General features: G+C 40.2%; 1 protein-coding gene across 2 annotated transcripts in view; it reads left to right on the top strand.

Moving 5' to 3' along the window:
* LOC100077839 (ubiquitin-conjugating enzyme E2 E2) overlaps window positions 1-25,120 on the top strand; it is a 298,628-nt gene that overhangs the window by 265,255 nt on the left and 8,253 nt on the right. For both annotated transcript variants that reach the window (XM_029071336.1, XM_029071337.1), the window contains exon 5: window positions 6,891-7,038. In XM_029071336.1, the coding sequence (XP_028927169.1) occupies window positions 6,891-7,038 (148 nt within the window). The remainder of the gene's footprint in view (window positions 1-6,890; window positions 7,039-25,120) is intronic.

The following is a 25,120-nucleotide window of genomic DNA, read 5'->3' on the forward strand; positions in this document are numbered from 1 at the left end:
TTGAAGAAGACATCGCTGATGGGAAGATTCATCCACGAGTCTATGTGTGGCTGAAAAGGCCAGTGCTAGACCCACAGTCCTGAACACATTGTGTACTCAAAAGTGACATCGCTTGTGGGGTTGTCCTATTTATACATGCGTGCATCTGATGCTGTTTTCTCTCTCACTTCCTGGTCTCTCCTGGTCTCTTTCCTGGTCTCTCTTTCACTTCTTCTCGAAGTGAGCTACTCCTTTCTCGAAAGCAGCCTGCCTTGCTGGTCCGTACACAGAGCAATGCCTTGCTATTTGCCAGCTAGAATGCAGCCTTGTCTGAGGCTGTGGTTAACTATGTCGTTATCCAAACACTAAAGTCCCAGGTAAACCGAAAATAGAAGTCTCTTCCACACCGTTTTTTAAAAGGGTGTGCCTTTCTTTCCAAAAGATTTTTTTTTAATATGGAACGCTGTTTCAGAAAAACCTAAATTCTTAGTATCCTAGGATTCCTAGGATAAAAGAAGGGATTTTCTTATCACAACCACCCATCAGGTACTTTCCAAAATAAATGTAATTCGTAAAACCCACAGCACTCTTAGAAAGAAAGATGGCATTGGAGGGAAAAAAACACCATTATGGAGAGGACTTGTAAACAATAAATTACCTTTGTCCTGGAAACTGATTTATTCCATTGCACAACATTTAACCACAAATGATTATGAAACATAATCGAAAACATTCAAAATGTATTTAATATAAAACAGGCAAAGAGCTCTTCATTCTTTCTAGTGGTAGCTGTGTTATGTTTAGCTATCAAACATTCAATCCACACTGTTATGGGTCTCAGGTGGATTCGCTAAATCTATTCACCATAGTTAATTGGGAAATATCTAACCGAATCTTCTAAAGGCTGGGAATTTCAGATTCAGCCCAGGTTGAAGTTTAAGATATAGCTTTTTAATTATCAAATGAGGGGATAACAAATCCTTAAATTACAGGGTTGGCCTAGGAGTCTGTTTAAAAATATAGCTGTTTAATGATCAAAGATGGAGATAAAAATACTGAAATGACAACCAACAAATCTCTTGTCAAAATTGTTTTTGCCACCTTTTCATTCAACTGCCTCAGCATTTTTTGAATTCAATAATCACACAAAATACAGTCTCTAGTTAGGTTATTTTCAGGAAGTTGTACTGTCTGCATGGATCAGAGAAAGCTTTTGGCTCCGTGCATCACTCAGCTTTGCTCCCTAACCTAAAGCTCTGTGACCTGAATGCTGTTTCATTTTCTTTGTTCTCTTCCTGCCTTTTCCATTATTTTCAAAGGGTTTTTATTACCTGGCTTCCTCTTAGAACAGCTTTACTCACTAGTGGAGTTAGCCCCAGGGCTAGCATTTGAGTTCTTCTTTAGTCATTGTATTCTGACCTTCCCGGTGTGCATGTAAAATTTTTTAAAAAAAGTTGTATGGTACATAAATAGTAATAGATTCTCATCCTTTTCAAATGATGTTTCTTTTGTCCCTTATGCCTTGTTTAGTGGAATAGTGGGAAATCAGCCAACTTCATAATCGCTGTTAATTTACTGTATCATTATCAGAATTAGACACTGCTTCATTTTGGACAGTATTAAAATGTAATCCACATGAGCACCGTTGTGTGCTATATGAAAAACTGAATTATCACCGTTAACTAGCCATGACCAATGCTATGCATTCTATTATATAGATTGCAAAGAGTTCAGATTTCTTGACAATAAATTAGTTTCACTTCAGATGTCAACAAATATAACCCAGAATATAATTGAAGTAAAGATTCTAAGGTATTATTTTTCCTATAGATGAAGGAATTATTTTTTTAACCTAAATATTTAAGTATACTAGTCTTGTGGAATTAACTTGAATGAATCCTACATAAAACTGTTTGAAGAAAACATAAAAATGTTTATTAAAAAAATCTTTCTGTACATGTTTGTCAATGTCTTCAATTTAGCTAGTGTCATATGGTCAACATTTATTTTGCACTTTACATGATAATCCATCATGTATCTCAGCTGTTGTGCTTCCTAATTAATTGTTAGTATGTATGGTACTTTTTGCCGCTATAAAACAGAGATGGATTACACTGTCTTAGAGATGTAGTTTTCTTGGACATCTGTTAAATTGTGCTCCCGTTTACATAGTTATTAGTTAATAAGTATTGTTGTCACAATATGTAGCGCCTAATGATTTTAAGTACTACTTCTCACTTATGGCTGCTCTGCTTCATCTCTTTTTGGTGTTTTGTTCTGGGAAAGGTGAATGTTTGGGGTTCTTCTTCAGATCATGAAATGGGAGCAGTCTGAATTCCTTAACACTAATAATAATAATTATGGTATTTGTTAAGTACTCACTATGTGCCAGGCACTGTATTAAGCACTACTTCCATTAACGAAGGCTGTCAGAGTAGGGGAATCTCCTTGACTCTTGTCCTGATGTAACTGATACTCTTTTGGCCACTGGCAGAAATAAATTGTATTGAAGTGATGATGATGGTGAGGATGATGATGTTAGAGATGACTGTGGAAACTTCCATCAGGAATGAGGGATGGGCCTCAGTTCTGAGGCTGCAGGACCTAGAACCTGCTTGAAGGAATTGATCATAGTGTTAGTGGTTTGCCAAAAATAAAAATCTAAAAATGTGAGTGTGTGTGGAAAAATGAGGATGTGAATATGGTGCTTAATATTAATATGCCTCCTTTATTTTCAGAGGTGGCATTTTTGGACTTCCCAGTATTTGCACAGCTTTTTTCACACTGTCTTTTACTCTGACTTGGTAGGGGGAAAAATTTCAGATGGCGGAAGGAGTTGAAGTATTGTCTGAAATCAGTGATGAAGACTCTATACGTAAGAGCTCTTCATATGCCAGGGATGGCCAAACCTCATGAACTGGAGATCCTCAAACCAAACAACGTAATATGGCCAAGAACCATACAGCAAAAAAAATTCCTTTAACAGGAGTAGAGAGCAGCCTTTCCAGGAATAAGCGGGTAGGGAGGCAGGGCGAGGGGTGGTTATTGGTGAGTGATGATGAGCAGGAATTTGGCAAGGGCTGAATAGCACAGGGAGCCACCCCCCAGCTCAAGAGAGTCCCCCAGCCTCCCACTGTGAGGTCCGTTGCCACTGCTGAAACCCCACCCCCACCAAAAACAACTTCCAGTGTATCCAGATGGAGCTCAATTGCCCCCTAATTCCCACACACACACATATACCTGTAGCAGAACTCCCTTCCCTGGCAAAGCTCTGGGCCGCTGCCAGGGCTGCATATTGAATATCCTCTGGAGCCTCTGCCCCTACTGAGCCGTTCAGGTGACCCTGGCTCAACTCTGGTAAGTTGGAAAAGGGAGAGAGACACCAGACTTGCAAGAAGGAAAGCAGGAGTAGAGGATCACACTGTAGTGACTGTATCTGTCAATATATGCCGATGATTGATTGTATTCTCCTCTCCCCCACAGCTTTCCCTGCCCCAAGAATACTTGACTGTGGGGTAGATGCACCAGCCAGCGACCCTGAGAAAACACTTGCCCAGGACCAACCATACTAATAGCCCCCATCAATTAGCACATGCTAATTAAGGATTGTTAATGAGAGCGATGCCCAGGGCATACACGCGGCTCTCAGAGCAATTACTCGGCTTCAGGGCTAGGAGAGTGGCACAGGGAACCAGGGTGGGGGAGTTTTTGGCCAGGCAGACACATGCACCAGTTAAGCTGGGAGATGGTTTCAGTATGGTTATTCTCAGAGTGGTGTAATGCCATCACATGTCAAAATTCCTGAACCCCAGGAGGTTAACGTGGCCCAGAAGGTTAACGTGGCCCCGGGGCGTGGCGGCTGTGAGCAAGAAATCTCTGGGCTGCCGGTAGGGCTGTTGGTCTGAGCCAGCAGGGATGCTGCCACAACGGCGAAATAATAAATGATAAGGCATATATGACATAGCTTTTCACCACAAGCCATCAAGCAAGTGAAGAAAAGTCACCACATGTGGCTGACAAGCCACTGTTTGGCTCCCTGGGTTTGCTGCTGCCAGCAGAAGAGAAAGTTACCTATTATCACCAGTTTCCTTTTTCAGTGCAAAAAAAATTTCTCGGATTAGTCATATTTCTCCTAAGTCTACACTAAAGGAAGATTATTCACAATTCGTAATAGCTATACATCATGTTAGAACTCCATCTAGAAGCATAGGAAATCATTGCAAATTCCTGAAAATGTACTTGTGCTCCAGTCTAGTTGCTCTTTGTAACTGGGAATCTCCTTTCTTTGATAATTTCTGGGTGATACATAAGTGTAGTTCTAAGAAATATGTTGAAATCAACTGTAGAACATATAGGGCTATATGCAACTTTTTCACAATTGTCATGCTATGGCTCTTATGGCATTTGAAGGTGTGTCCCCTATTTTTCATCTTATGTTTTTTTTATTAGCTGTTGCAAGAATTGAGATGAAGCATGGCCTTGTGGATGGAGCACGGGCCTGGGAGTCCAAGGAACCTGGGTTCTAATCCCAGCTCCACCTCTTGTTTGTTGAGTCTCCTTGGAAAAGTCACTTCACTTCTCTGGGCCTCAGTTGCCTCATCTGTAAAATGGGGGTTAAGACTATGAGCCCCATGCAGGACAGGGACTGTGTCCAACCTGATTTGCTTGTACTCAGGCCAGTGCTTGGTATAGTGCCTGGCATATTATCAGTCCCCTTTAGACTGTAAGGTCATTGTGGGCAGGGAATGTGACTGGTTTTTGTTGTAATATACTCTTCCAAGAAGTGCTCTGCACACAGTCTTATTTATTGAGTAAGCACTCAATAAATATGACTGAATGAAGAAATGCCATACCAAAAAAAATTCAGAGATGCGTGTTGTGAAGTGCTTAACCATGTCCACCTTAAGGAAAAGCTACTTGAAATTAGAACTTTGAGAGGCAGCTAAACCCTCTTTTTCCCCTTTTCCCTCTGCTCCTCCACCTCTCCCTTCCCATCCCCACAGCACTGTACTTGTCCGCTCAACTGTATATATTTCCATTACCCTATTTATTTTGTTAATGAATTGTACATCGCCTTGATTCTATTTAGTTGCCATTGTTTTTACGAGATGTTCTTCCCCTTGACTCTATTTATTGCCATTGTTCTTGACTGTCCATCTCCCCCGATTAGACTGTAAGCCCGTCAAACGGCAGGGACTGTCTCTATCTGTTGCCGACTTGTTCATCCCAAGCGCTTAGTACAGTGCTCTGCACGTAGTAAGCGCTCAATAAATACTATTGAATGAATGAATGAAAGGAAGAATACAGGTCTTTCCAAGAGTAGACTGAAAGACCATTCAAGTAAACTGTGAGGTTTTCAGTGAACCTGAAACATAAATCCATTCTAATGCTGTCAGAGGAACTATTTTTGGATCTCAGTTACATAATTCGCTGATTCATGGCACAAGGGCTCCAAATATTTCCTTGGTAGATCTCCATGGAAAAGTATTTTTTCTGAAGGAAGTATATTTCCCACTGAACTCATACTTTCCTTTTTAAAAACCCATCGGGGACCCAAACTTTTTAAGAGGTGGAAATAAAATAAAGTGACATTCAACCATTTCAAGAATCTGATGATAAAATTGTAATTATAAAATTTACATCCTTTTATTAGAATTTTTTTCTAGAAATCTTGTGCTTAGTTTACATACAGAAATGGTTTTTAAATATTTGTCAGCAATTTCTCAAAAGTCCTCCCAATCCACTAGCTAAAGTATCAAGGTATTTGCTGACTTCTTCCTCAAGTATATTTATTTATTCATTAAGTCCAGGTGATAAAGTGCAAAAAAGCCCTCAATTTCATTTTCAGATACTAGGTTACACTAATAATGAAACAGTTTTAAAAATTAACTGAGTGCTTTTGATGTTGGATATTTGGAAAAACAATAAATATCAAAGCCCCCATTGGTATTCTTTGCAGAATCTTTTTGCTAGCCAGTAAAATCACACTTTAAACCACTTACCCTGAAATCAGACTTTTTCAATGAAATCCACTCAAAGTGATACCTCTGCGTTCCATGAAGTGTACATGGGCAAAGACCATTTACACCAGAAAGAGCCTGGCTAGATACTACTGCTCTATTCAAAAGATATGAATTGGGAAAGGAAAGTTTTTGAATAATCACCTCAGTATTACAAAGCATATTATTTGTGAACCACTGAATTCCTCAGATTAAGGGTTAGAATGGTGTTTTATCTCCTAAAGTGGTCATCATCATTGCTCTTCCATTGATCATAAATTCTTTTGTGGTCAAAATGTGTAAATGAACATCAGTGTTCACACAAAAGATTATTGTACCGGTCTTCTTAAAATATTTGCTTATCTAAACTCACCCTCTTAGCTTGAAACACCCTAGAAAGTATTAGACTACTCCAAAAAGTTTACATCAGGAAGAAATTTACCCCCACAATGAATATACTGAAAATAATAACATTCTTAATTAAAAACAAATTTGGGAATGTTTTTATTAAGCACGGTATGGTTTTGATCAATTTTTTTCCTTAATAGCATTCTTTTTTTTTCTCCTTAAGAGAAACGAGGAAGATGGTTCTAACTGTTGGCTCCGAGATTTTTTTAATAAACACCATTTACCACTTTGGCATACACACCAGAGAGCCTCTGGCTAAGGCTTCGGCACCGATTCCAATATTACTGTCAATAAGGTTCCACCTCTACCACTGCCCTGCTCCCTCCTCCAGTCATAACTCTGCTCTGGTGACCGGGATAGCTGTAAAGGGATGAGCATAAAATTATGATCATCCAAATCCAGAAAGGGCATCTGACCACAAATCACAGACCCAAAAAAGAGTTGTCATGACCTCTTTTATGTGGTAATAAATGTTGGTTTATAACTACTTTATGATTTTTCTAGGTTACGTTTCGGACTAGAATCTATCACTGTAATATTAACAGCCAAGGAGTGATCTGTCTGGACATTCTGAAAGACAACTGGAGTCCAGCGCTCACCATTTCCAAAGTTCTTCTCTCCATCTGCTCACTTCTCACAGACTGCAACCCTGGTAAGAGACTGGAGTAAACAACTTGACACCTGATCTACTGTCTTTGTCAGATACAAAAAAATACAAGCTTAGATCTTAAATTTCTGTGGTGTTTCTTGGCCTCTCTTTAATTGACTCAGCTCACTAAACTGTTTGTGACATTATTTTGCTAAGTGGAAAAAAGGTGTTACCTCATAAATGAAAGAAAAAAATCCTTTCAGAAGGGAAAGTATATTTTAAGAATACATGAGAAGAATACATTAAATGCTTTACTATCTGCTACTGCCAAACAATAATAAAAATTCAAATTGCAGAGCTTAATCCTTAATTAGATACCTAGCAAGAGATGCTGATTTGAGAAATGTAGGCTATTAAAACCTGATGTACCATCAAACAGCACAACATAGACCTGAATACTTAGGCATCCTACCAGCCATGCCCTCTGAATAGCATAATGGAGAGGTTAATGTTGCCAGATGTCTGACAAAAAAACCTGGCCAAGCTGGACTGGAAAGCTACAGGAAGAGCAACCAGGATGCTGCAGATGCCTGGAAAATCCGGTTTTTCGGATAACAAATCAGGTCAGTAGTTGGCAGCTGAAGTGACCCATTCCCCATATTGTCCAACCACACCTCATTACCTCCTTTTGACCCCTAGAGGTGTGACTTCTACTCTTTGACATGCTCTCAAGAGGCAATGGCCAAATTGGTTTGCCTGATTTTTTTCACTCTGAGTAAATCAGAAATCCCAAAGTAACCATAATACATCCTTCAAGGTTTTCATCGGCTATCAGTGGGAACCGGTCTCCGTTCAGCCAGTGGGCTGAAAAAATACAAAAGATCTTGACTTCCATTTTCAGAACCAAAGAGCGTAACCTGACGTGCTTACTTATACATTCTTACCAGACCAGTGAGACCTTGGAAATTTTATTTCCCAAATAAAACATAATCAAATTTGAACTGAAAATATATCCTCTTTGTTTTTATGGAAAAGTTTATTACAAAGCAGCAGGATACCTGCTGTCAATTTATAAGAGAAGCCCAAAATTTGTGACAATTGATTTGCATTGAAATTATTACATCCTTTCCCCATTATAAAGAACAATTTAATTCTGAGTGTACTTGAAATCAAATATTGGTTTATTCCCATTCCATTGATTTAGCTATGTAAATTTTTTTAACAGTTTTAGAGCCCCATATAATAAAATTTACCACCGTTGTAAAATCATTTGACCCAAAGAAAGTCTCGTTTTTAATACCTTAGAGTACCTGCCCTAGGCATTTCTTAATATCCTCTCAAGGTATTGAAGTTTGAAATTGGTATTCTGTTTTATTTGCAAGACTCTTTGGAGGCGTTTTTGTTGAGGTTTGGTTTTCAATCACTTTCACGTGTTGTGGATTTTGGATATGATTTTTGGGGGTCTTTAGAAGTTTCCCCTTGGGAATAAACGGTGCTCGAGTTTTTTCCTTGTGTATTCAGCTACCCTGAGGACACTGACTGCAGGTTGAAATGAAATACTGACATCAGTGATTTGCTTGTGTTGGACAGTTTGTTGTTTACATTGCTTGTTTGAATAACACTTTCTAAGAGTGTAGCTTGGCTTTCCCGGTGTTTACTTGTGAAATTAAAGAGTTATGTAAATCTATTTGGTTTAACAGTATGACCTGATAAAAGTAAAGCTGTTACTTTCAGTTCCTGGCTACATTAGCATTCCTTTCTAGAGCATCACTCTTTCGATTCTTTTCGATTTGTAGCCCATTCTTCATCATTAACAAATTGTTGGAGATTAGGCATGCCCCCCAATCAGATCTTTATATAGGAATGTAAATTGGCAACCTCTTTCTCACTATGGGGGAATCACTTTGGGAATAACCCCAGCACAACTATGGGGCTTTTTTCTCCCCTATCAGCTGGGCGCAGTTTCCAAGCCACTGTGTCCTCCCCTGCATCTAACCTACCCATTGACTCATTTTAAAGGCAGAAACCAGCAGGGGACTAAACTTGATAAGCAACCTTGAACTCTCTGAATGCTATTCATCAAAGAGACAGAGGCAGAACAGGTCAAATGGAAATGCAACAGTGAATACCCCACAAACACAAACACTTAGGGTGGACCAGCATCCCCCCACCCCCAACATCTTCCTAGTGAAAATCTAGTATCAGTTACCCAGTAGTCTTAGATTTATGCAAATCTTCATTAGAACAACAAATAGCACTAAGAATGGCAGCTAATTAACCCTCAGTCATACACAGTGATTAAACTGAGCCGGAGCACAGCTGCAGCTTCCTTGGCAAGCGCTTTATTCTTCTCAAACAGGCTGAGCAAATGAAAAGAGGTATTTGCTCCCAGCAGTGTCTGTCACTCACATGGTAATCTACAAAAGACATTGAGAAGTCTCTTTTCCTCTCTGTTATACATCACCACCCTTTGTTTCATATTACTTAAGGCAGAGGCCTGCTTGTCCTTTTTAACAACTGATACAATCCTTTACCCATAAACTGCTTTGGACACCCTGGCTTTTATTATTATTAAGTGCCTATCTTTGTCTTGGTCATACCGATAGTAAATTGTTCCCGAAAGTTCATATTTGATCATCTCTGGCCGATGGGGATGGGTTTTTTCTACTTTTTAAAGTGGGATTATTTCAGTACAGTAATATATATCACTGTGTGGAATGTCTTAACAAAATAAATGAACCACTGGGTTAGCGAAGAAAAGAAATGTAAGAATTTTCTTGGAGGTGGATATTTTTCTCAATATGCTTCCGAGTTAAATATGAGAATTGAAAACAGAATAGTTTATTTTTCTGAGCTTCTCCCCTTCACATTTAAACTTAGAAAGGAAATCTAATTCCAGTTACAAGTTACTCTGCTGGAAATGTGCCATCCAAAAAATCTTTTAACTTTTATTGTAACCATAGTTTATCTGCTTTAGGCCGATGCATTTTCAATGTATATTTCGTTTTTCCACGTCAGTAAGTTTTTTTTTAAGTGATACAGAAATTTTTGGAAAAAGGAAATAAATGTAAGCCAGCGGCTATTTTCAAACAAACCAATTTAATGGTGAATTTGATTCTTGTTCTTAGGTTTTTGCTGCTAAATTTTAGTCAACTATATTTTAGTCAACTGCAGTTTCAGATGTAGACTGTGATTTATAGTACTTTTGCTTCTAATGACATCTTGTCCAAAAAAAGAGAACAAATAAGCTGTGGTTCTGTTTAGTTTATACCTAGTTTCCCTGTGGATGAATAAACATGGAACAGTTGAAGTTAGTCTGCCTAGCGTGTTTTTAAAAGGGGAGGAAATAAATGTCTTAGTAATAAAGGATGACTTTTTGTAAGCTCCCAAAGTAGTATTTGCATACTGTTGGGTGTCTGCTTTAGCTCAAGCAGATATTTTTCAGAGATAAAAAATGGTCCACTAAAGTGGACACTCAAAATCCAGAGACTTTATGTGGGATGAGCTTGGATAAGGATTGGAAGATATTAGAGGTTAACAGTGGCATTATAAAGTCACATCTGGCCATGGCTGGTAAATCAATAAAGAATTGTGGTTTCTGTGAAGTGCTTACAATGGTCCAAATATTGTACTAAATGCTGGGGTAGATAGAAGATACAAGCACCCTCCGGGCTCCAACTCTCAGCGGCCACTGACTGCTGTGACTGCTCCCAGGCCCCTGGAAGTACCAGGATCTACCCCATCTACCACCACCCAGTGGAGGCCCTGTCTCTAGCTTTCAGTTGCAAATATGGCTTGGAAGCTACACCCATCTCCACCCCATTGGGCTTGGCCAATCTACTAGAGCAAGAGCAGACAGGTAGCATAAAGAGAGTGTATGCAGAGAAGGTTAAAGATAGCAGGGAGCAGCAAAAGAGAGCTAGCCAGATCAGGTTGGACCAGCTCCCTCTATCTGAGGCACAGATAGGACTCAGATATTCATTCATTCAATAGTATTTATTGAGCGCTTACTATGTGCAGAGCACTGTACTAAGCACTTGGAATGTACAAATCAGCAACAGATAGAGACAGTCCCTGCCCTTTGACGGGCTTACAGTCTAATCGGGGGAGACAGGCAGACAAGAACAATGGCAATAGAGTCAAGGAGAAGAACATCTCATAAAAACAATGGCACATAAATAGAATCAGGGTGATGTACATCTCATTAAACAAAATAAACAAAATAAATGGGGTGATGAAGATATATACAGTTGAGATAGCTGACCTTAGGGGTCCCAGGAACATTTTCTGCCCTTCTCATGCCGACAGCAGCACTGGACACGTTTAGAACAGGACTCAGTCAAGTCTCTGGTTTAGCCTTGCTGAAAATACAGGGTAGGAGGGAAAGGGGCTGGAAAGATGGGTGGAGGGGACCACGTTTGGGGTTCAAGCAGATCAAAAATGTCCCTAGGAATAGCGGAGAGGGAAAGATGACAGGAGACGGTAAGTAGAGAGTGATCTAACAGTGTAATTGGTCATTATTTTGGACCTGGTTCTGGAATAGAATTTAACTAATTGCATGGAAGTCTTTGTGTAAATGCAACCCATGGTAGGACCATTCCCAACCCAGCCTTGTTTTTGAGGAACACTTCCAGCTGTATCCTGGAATCCACCTCTACAGTCATGCCCAGAAGTCTGTGCATCCCTCCCTGGGAATATTCAGTCCAGAAACCCAAAGGAACAACTAAGCCTATGTGGCTCTACCTTCACCCAAAAATGATGCTGGTGAGCACGTGTAGCTTTCAGTGCAGCTACAGACCAGTCAGATCAGAACAGGTCAGTGCAACTACAGATCGGGGGACAGCAAAAGAGAAAGGATGAATAAGAAATTGAATAATATAGACAGAATCTGAGGTAGACCATCAAGCAAATGTATTTTAAGGTTCTTTGAATGTTTACAAGATACTTGAAGGTGGTTTTTTTTAATTAATGAGATTTTTAAAAGCCAGTCCTCCAAAATGTTGTCAGAACTGCATGCACCACCTCAACAAAACTTTAATTGAGAATCACTGCTCTAGATCATAAGGGCAGTGGAAGTTGCTACTAGTGTTATCCTGGAGTCAGACTTACAGACAACTCAATTAAATCAAAACATATACTGGAGGAGAACTGCATGATATCAACCTCTGGTTAATGGTTTCTTTCTTCATCTCTTCTGGAGAAAAATATAATTCAAGTTTTCATCAAGTATTGTGATTTGTTCTCGACTAGCCATGCTGCCAAAGCACTACCAACCAGACACAGTTGCTTCTTTGCATCTTCTTGTCCTTCAGTGTAGGGCAGCAAGTTCTCAAAAGAAAAGCACTGTAATTGAGCCATGATTTCAAGATTAACATTTTCTACAGTTTTTAAGCTGTTTTGCTGCATTGTACTCCATTTCTGGCAGTTTTATAAGTAAATCTGATTTTTCAGCAAACGTCACTGTGCTGCTGTACTTGGCAAGCATATGGGCACATGACACTCAGATGTCATTTAAACCGGGCATTACCCCCTTGATGAAAGGAAAACCGTGGCATGCATATGGCACCTGCACCTATTCTTTGGGCTTGCATTACATCCCAACAGACGGGCATCACTGGAACAAGGTTCCCTGACTCCCTAAAAGCGTTCATCCAAAACACATAGTGAAAACACACATTATGGAAGAACTGAATGAATATCTACAAAAGTACTAAGTAGGAGAAACTAAACGAAAGCCAAGAGGACATCATTTGAGTACTGGGTTTTTTTGAACCCTCTCCTTCCCTTTTTTTAGTTATAGAGTTTTGGCAGCACTTTCTTTTGGAGAGAAAGTTGCTTATGGAATTTAATGCAAGTAAATATAACTTCTCTCTGATTCACTTCCCGTTATGTTTTTATGATAGCTCTGAATTATACATTCTCACCATGTTATGTTCATTTGATTTAGACAGATCACATAAAACATATCCCTTTTTGTTTACATTGATTTATAACAGTCACTTTAGAGATCGACATATCATCCATTCAGTAGTATTTAAGATCCTACCATGTGTAGAGCCCTGTAGGTACTTGAGAAAATACACTAAAATGAAAAACACAGCCCCTCTTCTTAGGGAACTTTCTAGCTAATCAATCAGTGGTATTTATTGAGCATCAACTGAATGCCAAACATGGTACTAAGTGCTTGGCAGAAAGGCAGACATAAATAAAGTGTGTATAAGGTAGACATTCTGGTTTTCCAGTTACACACTAAAATGATCTGGTTTTCATCTGGTTTGGCCCTGTCTGATGCAGAAATGGCACCTGACGCCTTTATGAACGGTGTTTTCAATTCAACTTCCCAGCTCCATTTACCTCAGTTTCTGCAACCAAAGTCCTAGGCTCAGAAGCGGCACACGTGTCACAGGGACTTGGGAGGTAATGCAAAGGCTGGAACAAGTCAGGGGTTGCAGGGCCCCCAGAAAAAAACTCTTGGTTGGAATAGCCTCGGATGTGCTTGGCACAAAGTGAGAAGCAGCACGGCCTACTGGATGGAGCATGGGCCTGAGAGTTAGAAGGATCTGGGTTCTAATTCTGGCTCTACCATTTGTCTGCTGTGACCTTGGGCAAATCACTTAACACAGTTACCTACTCTTTAAAATGGGGATTAAGATTGTGAGCCCCATGTGGGACATGGGCTATGTGTAACCTGAATAGAATGTATCTACCCCAGCACTAAGAACTGTGCCTGGCACATAGTGAGCACTTAACAGACTCCATTTTTAAAATGGTGTGTATGACTTCATTATGTTGCCTGGGTGCCTGTTGTACCATATGACATCACATACGTCTTTCCAATATCTGAGGGAACCCTCAGTGGCCCTCTAAGTACATAAATCAACATATATATATATATAAATACTCAGAATGGCTCTTAGGGTAACACAAGCAGGGGTAGGGGAAATAAGTTGTGGAATGCCTCTTGAAGGAGATAGATTTTTCTGGAGGGTTTTGAAAATGCAGGAAGTTGTGGTCTAGAGATTTGAGTGGGGACAGAGTTCAGACAAGAGGAAGAGTAGACTGTAAGCCCGTCAAACGGCAGGGACTGTCTCTATCTGTTGCCAACTTGTTCATCCCAAGCGCTTAGTACAGTGCTCTGCACGTAGTAAGCGCTCAATAAATACTATTGAATGAATGAATGAAAGTAAGGGTCAGAGACAGAAAAATTATGAGTGAGATATTAAGAAGACTGGCTTAGGAGAAGGAAAATGTGAGACCTGGAAAGTAGTGGATGAAGAGCGCTTATATTTTAGAAGGAGAAAACTGGTAAAGAAGGAAGTGGTTAGCAGTGATAAAAGCAGCCAAGAGTTTCAAGGAGGAATAGAGCTGATAATAGAGATGATCATTAGGTACTTTAGGGAGCACAATCTCAGTCTTGAAAGGGGGAAGCCCAGATATAGAGCTCTGGAGAGGAACCTTGCCCTTTCCCCGTCTTACATTACCTCTCTGATTTCCTCTTTTAATGCAGCCCGCACACTTGATTCCTCTATTGCCAACCTACTCACTGTACATCAATCTCACCAATTATCACCACCTCACCCATGTCCTGCCTCTGGCCTGGAACTCCCTCCCTCCCACCACCCCAATATCTGACAGAGCATCACTCTCTCCACCTTCAGAGCCTTATTAAAAGCATATCTTCTCCAAGAGTCCTCCCTGACCAAACCCTCATTTCCTCTTCTCCCATTCCCTCTGCATTGCCCTTGCACCCTTCATTCACCCCACCCCCATCTTCACAGCATTTATGTACATATCCATAATTTATTTCTTAATATCTGTCTCCTCCTCCATACTGTAAGCTACTTCTGGTCAGGGAATGTGTCCTCTAACTCTCTAAGATTGTATTCTCCCAATCACTTAATACAGTACTCTGAACACAGTAAGTGTTCAGTAAATACCATTAATTGATTGATTCATTCATTCATTTGTGCTGTATTCTGCCCCTTCGAGGATGTTGGCAGTGAGAACAGGGAAAAAATTAGTCGTGTGAAACTATAAGGGAAGGAAGCAGTGGAAAGTGAGAGATTGAAATGGGAAACTTAAGCGTAGTAACACAAAGTGGAAAGTAACATGGCCAGATATCCTACATTAGGTGGGATAGTCAAAGTTTGGTGCCATCTTGCCATCCAAAAAGCCTCCAAGGAGACCCTCCTACTCATGAGGTGGTCTTATAGCCGCACCATTAAGATATTGCCGCACTAGGCTGATGGAACAGTGGAGAGGCAGCATAGCCTAGTAGAAGTAGAGTGACTTAGTGGAAAGAGCACAAGCCTGGGAGTCTCTTTCCACTGACCTGAGTTCAAATCCCAGCTCTGCCTTTTGCCTGCTGGGTGACCTTGGGCAAGTCACTTCATTTATCTGTGCCTCCATTTCCTCTCTGTAAAAAGGAGATTAAACATCTGTTCTTCCTCCCACTTGGACTATGAGTCCCCTGTGGGATGGTGACAGCGTCTGGTCTGCCTATACTGTATGTATTCCAGTGCTCAGTGTTGTGCTGTTGCATATAGTAAGTGCTTAACAAATACCACAGTTACCATTATCGTTATTATTATTCCCTGATTGATTCTCCTTATCTGCTGCAGCAATGGCAACTCTCACTGCTGCTGCATCTACCGTAACTGAAGTGGCTGTTCTTTGGCTATCCTGGAGGTTCCCAAACTAAATGCCACTTTCCATCTTCTCCAAAGCCCTCCAGCATACAGCTCAGGTGTTACCACCCCTGTTTGAGATCCCTTTGTCAGTTATATATCAGCATGACTGCAGTAGCAATTGGAAATGAATTCAGAAAATGTTGCAGTGTTTTCAGCAGTGAATTTTCAGGTAAACTATGAAAAGTGTGTCGTAACATTTAACCAAGCTTAGATTTTTTTTTCCTTAGTGGAACAGTAGAGGAAAAGAGAGGAGATGTAAAATTGCCACAGTATTTGAGTAATAGAAAATAATGGACTCTTTGAGAAATGTTTACTGGGGAAATCTAAACACCTGGCATATTATGTCAGAAGTAGCTCCCATTTTCACTTTGTACAATAAAACTGGGACTACTAGAGAGAAGAGGATTTTGATAAGTCACTGAAACAAATTCATAGATAGTCTTTAGTTGGCTTTACCTCCTGGGAATTTTTATTATTTTTTTTAGTTTGTAAGAAAGAAGGAATGTAGTCTGAAGTAAGTGTCAAACTCTGTTCCTATATTGCCTGTCACACAATAATTGCCTGTCACACCATAAAACTAACATATTTCCTATATGCCTACACTGTGTTTTGCCCCCAAACACAGGCCTTGCTGTTTCTGCTCAACATACACACAGAAAAAACACAGTCCCTGCCCTCTAACAGCTTGAAGGTTTAGAAGAAATGATGGAAAATACCTGATGCTTTTTATATGTATTTTTATGTTTCTGAGTTTATATCGAGAACACTAGGAGTACAGAAGGCTTTCAACTGAGCTTTAGGGTTAGTGTCATTACCTCATCCTGTGTAATTTGGACAGTGTCGTCCAGCAAAGGCCTGAGCAGTTTTTTAGATCAAGAAATGGAGAAGGGCCATGCCCTAGTGGGAAGAATCCTGGGACTCAGGAGGACCTGGGTTCTAATCCATCCTCCATCAGGCTCTATCACCTGTCTGCTGTGTGACTTTGGGCAACTCACTCAACTTCTGTGTGCCTCAGTTACCTCATCTGTAAAATGGGGACTAAGACTGTGAGCTTAATTGGGACATGGACATTGGACATGGACAGTGTCCAATCTGATTAGCTTGTATCTACTCCATTGCATAGTACAATGCCTGGCACATAGAGCTTAAAAAATCATAAAAACATAATTTAATGATGAGGTTAATTGTTTGAGTTCAACCCTAACTTGTGTTTCAGATAGAGCATTCAGTCTCCTAAAATGTCAGATCATTTCCTAACAAGTTAGAGATTTGGCCGAAGGTATTGGCATGAGGGTCCCCTAAAGGGTAGGTGGAAAAATTGAAGCAAGCACAGTTGAGCTATAGCTAAAAGTAGGATTTGTTTTCTCAGTATTTAAATTGGAAGTCATTTGATTTCCGTTCGTAGCCACCGTGTTTGTTTCGGATCACTAGGATAAGATGAACAAATAATGTCACAATTGATATCACATTAAATATATCTTTCTCTACTCCCTTTACCCAAATTATCTGTCTGGAAACAAACAAATTATGGGTTTATATGGTGGAAATGCATTCTGAAAAGATTCCAGTCATCAGTTTATCAGTGGTATTTGTTGAGTGCACATTGTGTGTAGAGGGCACTGTACTAAATGCTTGGGAAAGTACGATACAATAGAGTTGGTTATTTATAACTTACAAAATCCTGGACAGAATCAAATTCAGCACTATTTTATATCGGGGTGACAGAGTTGCCCCATAAATTATTATTTGGAGTCTGAGAGAAAATTCTAATCAAATTTTTCTATTCAGTGTACTACCATATCTTACTGATGAAAGCTTATTTTTTTTTATGGCGAAGGGCAAGGAGAATTTGTGGTCTCAGTTACCAATTCTTCAAGCGTAAGATTTGGCAGCAAACATGAACAGGGTACTCTTTATTCAGTAGGCAATCTGTGCATTTGTTCAAGGCCCACACTTTTCAGGCACTTCTTACCCCCCCAAGAATCCCTCTGTGGCCTTCAGGAAGCTACTGGTTCCTAGTCTTCAGCACCGTATGCTCTCTCCATTTTATTTCCAAAGTGTTTCCTTTACCAGCTAAAAATAACCCTTGAAATGTTGAAGGAGGAGGGCATATGCAGAATTAGGGGTACGCGAGCTCCCTAAAAGGAGCATTTATAGGCCTAAGAGATAGGACAGCATCATTTGAGGGAGAGAGAGGGCTGCCTTCTGAGATCTTTTCAACTTCTACTTTTATTTTTTTATGGCATTTGTTAAGTGTTGACTATGTACCAGGCACTGTACTAGATGCTGGGGTAGCTACACACTAATCAGATTGGCCCCTTTCCATGTCCTACATGGGGCTCATAATCTTCATCTCCATTTTACAGATGAGGAAACTGAGGCACAGAAAAGTTGTGAATTTGCCCTAGGTCATACAGCAACAGGTGGCAGAGCTGAAATTAGAACCCAGGTCCTCTGACTCCTAGCCTCCATATCAAATAGAAACTCCTCACCATTGACTTTAAAGCACTCAATCACCTTGCCCTCTCCTACCTCACCACGCTACTCTCGTACTACAACCTACCCCGCACACTTTGCTCTTCTAACGCTAACCTTCTCACTGTACCTCGGTCTCGTCTATCTCGCCGCCGGCCTCTCACCTCTTACCCACTTCCTGCCTGTGACCTGGAACACCTTCCCTCCTCAAATCCATCAGACAGTGAATGTCCCCCCACTTCAAAGCTTTACTGAAGGCAAGAGACCTTCCCTGACTAAGCCCTCCTTATTTGAAGCCAAACTGAAAATTGATCGTCAGTTATTTTTTCCCCAATCAAGATAGAACTATTATTGTGAAGTCGACCCTAATCTAACCAGAAGCTGGAATGCTCTAGAATGCTGATTGAAGCTGGGAGTCCTCAATAGTAAGCCCACTGGCAAAGATGAGAAAAGAAAGATTGGTTAAGCCCTAACCAATAGCATTGTTAAAACCCACACTCCAGTTACCTAAGTAAAAATCCTGTTACTCTCTGGGGAGCAGGGTTTCCCTGTGGCTGTGGAGAGAGATGAACTTGCTGGTTAACGGTTGCTGCCTAGTGGCAGTTGACCTCTTACAAGTTGCGTGGGCAGTCTGCAGTGGCAGAAGGACTCTTTGGGATAAGGCATTGATTGGTGACACAAGACCCTAGTTTGGTCACCACTGACTTGACTGTATTCTAACCCAGTTTTGAAGTCGTACACAACTGTTTTTCCAAGTTATGCCTGACTTCTGGGTCTTGGATCTTTCCTAGCCAAATCTAGTTTTCCCAGAGTGATTTTTTTTTCACCTGCTAGAGCACCCTTTTTCTAGGCAATACTCTAGGCCAGATGGTCCACCTCAGCCCTCGGCCTTAACTTTTGCCTCAGCGGACTTAAGGGGGATGATGGGTTACTTCAAGGACAGCTAGATCTCATTTGGGTGGTGGGGGAGGGGGATGGCATTGGCATCTTTTGTTATGAACACCGTATTTAAAATTCAGTTAAATATAACCTCTCAAAACATATATCAGGAAGGCTTGCCTGGGGGATGATATAAAGGGATTTCACTGTTGATGATCGGGATCAAACATGAATTTCAACTCGTTAATCGAGGGGTAGGTCTTTGGTGTGCTGATAGGCATAACGGTAGTGGGTTTTTTCAAGTTTGAACATTTTCCACAAGAAGAACCTTTAATTATGGGAAATGTGGTGGGGGAAAAGAGAGGGAGAGCCCGCTAAAGGAATATGATGTAGGTGTATGTTTGGGGAAAGGAGTCATATTGATTTCTAGCTCAGTGCTGTTAACCACCCAGAAATTATGCTTCTAGATTATTATGAACAAATAGCCAGATCACTGATTATTTGTTCCATTTTATAACCTTCCTTCTCTGAATGGTGATCTTGGTTGGTAGCACACAAATCACATTCTTTACACAATTCTTAAGTTAAGTAATATAAACTTTTGTTGTAAAAACATCAGTTGACCTCTGGCCTCCAGCTATTTTCACCACATGAATGAAATGACCACCAATAAAATGCACAAAATTTACAGCTACAAATCATTTGGAAATGTAGTCATCTTTTAGTGAAGCACTAGAAGCAGGGCTTCTTCTTTCTTCAAATCCAACCTCTTTTAGATTGGCCCACTCTGATATTTATGCAAGTTTGCTCCTCAGTATGATAGGAAACCATTTTTGCAGCAGAATTCACTATGGATGGTTTATTTATTTTTTCCCACATAATGTATATCCAGCTGCCCAATTTAAATTGTTTAAAAAGTTGGGGCAACAACAGAGGTCCCTCATCTTCACCCAAGTCCATGAGATCAAATTCAACCCATTTTATAAACAAAGGTGGGAAACGATCATTTTGTTCAAGATAGAAGTTTTATTGGTGCCTGGAGGAAAGGCAGACCACTATTGATAAATTCAGAATGAAAACAGTGAATCAATCGATCGTATTAATGTGTGTAAAAGCACTGTAATAAGCACTTGAGAGAATACAATATAACAGAGGTGGTTGACATGTTCCCTACCCAGAAGGAGCTTATAGTTTGGAGGAGAAAACTGGGTTGGACACAGTCCCTGGCACACCTAGGGCTCAGTCTTAATCCCCATTTTACAGATGAGGTAACTGAGGCACAGAGAAGTTAAGTGACTTGTCCAAGGTCACACAGCAGGAAAGCAACGTGGTCTAGTGGAAAGAGCACAGGCCTGAGAATCAGAGGACCTGGATTCTAATCCTGGCTCTGCCACCTTGTCTGCTGTGTGACCTTAGGCAAGTCACTTAAGTTCTCAGTGCCTCAGTATACTTTATCTGTAAAATGGACAATAAAGACCGTGAGCCCCATGTGGGACATGGACCATGTCCAACTGATTAGCTTGTATCTACCACAGTGCCTGGCACACAGTAAATCCTTAACAATTGCTGTAAAAAAAGACCAGTGACAGAGCCAGGATTAGAACACAGGCCCCCTGACTCCTAGACTTGTAGTCTTTCCACTGGGCCATGCTACTTCTCTAAAAAAAAACTGAAGACATGTCAGTTTGAAATCAACCAAAAAAAAAAATCTACCAAGGTTTTTTTTAAATATGGGGGTCAGAGACGTAAAGCAGTGAAGACCCTCTAAAGAGTTTAAAATTTCACTATAACTTTTCTAACACATTTTCATGGATCAAGGTGATTGAATGTTATAGTCAGGAAAATGATACAACATTGCTTACATGACCTTTTGGTCATGATCATAAAAAATGCATGCTAGATTCAGGAAAACATGACTTGTGGGACTACTATAGAGAGGTTTCACTACTGCAGTTCAGGGTCAATCTCTGCATTTCAAGACATTCTTCTATAAGCAGTACTTTGGAATGTTGTAAGCATAACAATGGTTTTCTGTATTTTAATTTGAGGCATTTGCCCGCTATCAGATAAATGCTTCAGATGGGTTTGTTCTTTAACCACATACTTGCAACTGTGGGAAACATTTTACCTTTCGGATTGCTGTAAGTTCCATTGTCAATGCACTTTCCAGTCACTGACAGTAATGCTTCGGCACTTTCTGCTTTCCCACCACAATCATTTGGAAACTTGCTTCAGAAGCTGCACCTAACCATGCAGAGTACTTCAAAAGTGGTTACGAAGAGGAAGCAGATTGAAATCGTTGATATGTAACTGGCCCATTCTATGAGTATATGAAAACAATTTTCTTCTCAATATAGCAGTGTGGCCTAATGGATAGAGCATGTGGCTGGGAGTCAGAGGACGTGGATTCTAATCCAGGCTCTGCCACTCGTCTGCTGTGTGACCTTGGGCAAATCGCTTCACTTTTCTGTGCCTTACCTCATCTTTAAAATGGGGGATTAAGACTGAGCCCCATGTGGGACGTAGACTGTGCCCAACCTGATTAGTTTTATCTACCCCAGCACTTAGTACATAGTAAGTGCTTAACAAAACCATTAAAAAAGTGGTTTATCAGTTTATTTCAGTTCAGTTACTTGTGATTCTGTTAACTTTTAAGGTATTTTCCATCAAATATTGCTATCAGGCCTTCTTGCCACTCTTAAATTGATCATTTATGCATCTCACTAATTCTTCATCATTCTCTAGCTTCCATTTAGGCCTTTGATAAGCTTGTGATAAATAGAACAACTTAAAAATAAGATATAATCTAATATTACGTAAAAGAGCTACCATACTCTTTGTGTTTGTGCATGTTCCTCAGTAAAAAAAGATTCAATCTGTATGAATGTACAGAGATACAGAGACATGACTTAGAATTTCATCTATAAAATTGATTAGATTCAGTTTCCACTGATGGATCAATTGTTCACTCAATTTTCTAGAGATCATGGCATGGTAGATACATCCATAACAATTTCCAGAGGTTAAGGCTGGGTTCTTTATTACGTCGTCACCCTGTCAATACATTTCTCTGCCCTTATGTCCACTTTGATAACCCTCACTCCCAAAGCCAGACTTAAATAGGCTTCTTTGAGTTTTACGAGGCTCTGACAAATTCCATTAGAATGTCAATCCAGCTTTTTGTTTCTCTGACACCACTACACTAGCCAAGCTTTTTGTCTCTCCTCAGCAACACAATAGGTCAACTTGTGTCTGGGAGAAGCATGCCAAAATGGCTGTGTCGCTGCACTGCTCATTGTTATTCCTTGGTAATGTTCCTTGAAGGTCATGTAATAGACCATTTTATCAAAGGCATGTGAACAATAGTAGGTAGGCTCCGGCTGGCTCCACCTCAAGAGATTTGTCTTTCAGAGCATCTATAAATTTGGTGCTCAGTGTTCCCTGGATGTATCGTCACTCTAACATGAATGACTACTGTTCAGACTTACCCCATCTGCTTTGCAAGATCAAGCTCAAAACTGAGAAGTGGAACTTCTCCCACCCCATATGTTACATTTTTAAAAACTTAAATCACAACATGGACAAATCAACCAGGCAAAAAGCAGGATTGGGCATTCCTCTCCCATTAATTCATTCAATCGTATTTATTGGGCACTTAGTGGGTTCAGAGCACTGTACTAAGCGCTTGGGAGAGTACAATATAACAATAATCTGATACGTTCACTGACCACAACAAGCTCTCTCCTTGAAAGCCAGTTCAGTTTTGGATATCTGGTCCATTGTGGACACAAGACAACTTTTAGGGAGAATGGGATGAAGAGAAAGCATTGTTTTGACTGTTTCTGCGAGATATTGGCTCGTGATCTGTAAACCGTCCTTATATTTTTTGTCTTAATTTTTGTCTTAGTTTGTCTAACTTTGTAGAGAATATGAGGAAGATGATTGGAATCATGTTTGAATGAATTCGTTTTATTCATCTGAATCATTAGATAAAAGAATGATTATTTTAGTAGACTGGCTTTAATGTTTGAGCTTTTGCTCTTTTGTTAGGTCAGTAAACGAGTCAGACTACTGGAAGAGTCCAACATTGTGCCGTCAATAGAGGGAGGTCCTTTAGACAAATTTTGAAGCAGATTATTTCTAAAAAAAAAAATTGGAACAAATTTTTGACAATGTGGGGGAGGGGGAGAAATAGCACGAACATGCTAGCACCAACTCAAATTATTTTTGCCCTTAATACCAGCCTGTTCCTCCACACTATTCAAAGCAGCATGACCTAATTGGATAAAGCATGGGCCTTGGGAGCCAGAGGATCTGAATTCTAATCCTGGCTCTGCCATTTGCTTGCTGTGTGACCTTGGGCAAGTTGCTTAACTTCTCTGTGTCTCAGTTTCCTCAACTGTAAAATTGGTATTCAAAACCTATTTTCCTTCCTACTTAAACTGTGAGCCCCATTTGGGAGAGAGACCGTGTACAACTTGATTACCTAGTTTCTACCCCAACTTCTAGAACAGGAAAAGCACTTAATAAATACCATTAAAAAAGAGAGAGAGATATTTGTGTACTACAGCAGGCTTCATGAACTGCAGTCCACATTATTCAACCCAAGTAAATATAGTTGAGTGGCCAGAGGCCTGTCACTCCTAAGGACATGAGATCAGAGGAATCTATTTAATGATGCATAAACAAATATTTGTACCAGGCTTCTCTGAGAACTATCATCGTATCTGTGGGTGAAGATAGAATAGTTTCAACATGTGTAGTAGTATAAATAATCATTTTGAAATGCAAGTGTGGATAACAATAACCATTGTTAGTTATTTCTCTTATATTAAAAAATAAACTGTGATATTTGTTAAGTAATAATAATGTTGGGATTTGTTAAGCACTTACTGTGTGCCGAGCACTGTTCTAAGCGCTGGGGTAGATACAAGGTATTCAGGTTGTCCCACGTGAGGCTCACAGTCTTCATCCCCATTTTACAGATGAGGGAACTGAGGCCCAGGGAAGTTAAGTGACTTGCCCAAAGTCACACAGCTGACAAATGGCAGAGCCCGGATTAGAGTCCATGACCTCTGTGCTCTTTCCACTGAGCCACGCTGTTAAGTACTTACTATGTGTCAAGCTCTGTACTAAGTGCTGAGGTAAAATGCAAGTTAATGTCCAACACAGTCCCTGCCCGACATGGGACTCACAGTCTAGAGGAAAGGGAGAACAGGCATTGAAATCCCATTTCACAAAAAAGGAAACAGAGGCACAGAGAAGTTAAGTGACTTGTCCAAGGTCACACAGCAGGCAAGTCAAGCTGGGATCAGCCCAGGTCCTCTGACTCCCAGGTCCATGCTCTTTCCCCTAGGCCATGCTGATTCTCCTTTTGTAAGAATGGTACACTGCCTAAGGTTATGACAGATAACTTAGCACAAAGTATATTGCAGTCACTTCCTCCATGTCACTGCCAGTCTCCTGGAAAAGCCTTAATCAAGGCGTTAGCAGAAAATGAAGTTAAAAGTAGTTGAGATTATTTTACAAAACATAAGATTAAGGTGTGAGCCCCTTATTGTACTCACCCAAACACTTAGTACAGTGCTGTGCGCATAGAAATCACTCAATAAATGCCATTGATTGATAGATTGATTCTTTGGGATTATTAATGATCAAAAAACTTGTTTGGCAGTAGGATGATGAACCTTATTGATAGTGAATTATTACTGAAAAGTAGTCAGAACTAGAGTCAGTCATATTTATTGAACGATTACTATGTGCAAAGCACTGTACTAAGCTCTTGGTAGAATACAATATAACAGTAAACAGTCACATTTCCTGTCCACAATCAGCATACAGTCTAGAGGGGCAGATAGACATTAATATAAATAAATGAATTATTATTAATAATAGTAATTGTGGTATTTGTTCATTCATTCAATCGCATTTATTGAGCGCTTACTGTGTGCAGAGCACTGTATTAAGTGCTTGGAAAGTGCAATTCAGCAGCAGTTAGAGAAGATCCCTACCCAACCATGGGTAAGCGCTTACTATGTGCCAAGCACCGTTCTAAGCATTAGGGTAGATACAGGGTTATCAGGTTGTCCCTCAGAGGGCTC

The sequence above is a fragment of the Ornithorhynchus anatinus genome, chromosome 8 (genome assembly GCF_004115215.2).
Source record: "Ornithorhynchus anatinus isolate Pmale09 chromosome 8, mOrnAna1.pri.v4, whole genome shotgun sequence".
In the NCBI taxonomy this organism is placed as follows: domain Eukaryota; kingdom Metazoa; phylum Chordata; class Mammalia; order Monotremata; family Ornithorhynchidae; genus Ornithorhynchus; species Ornithorhynchus anatinus.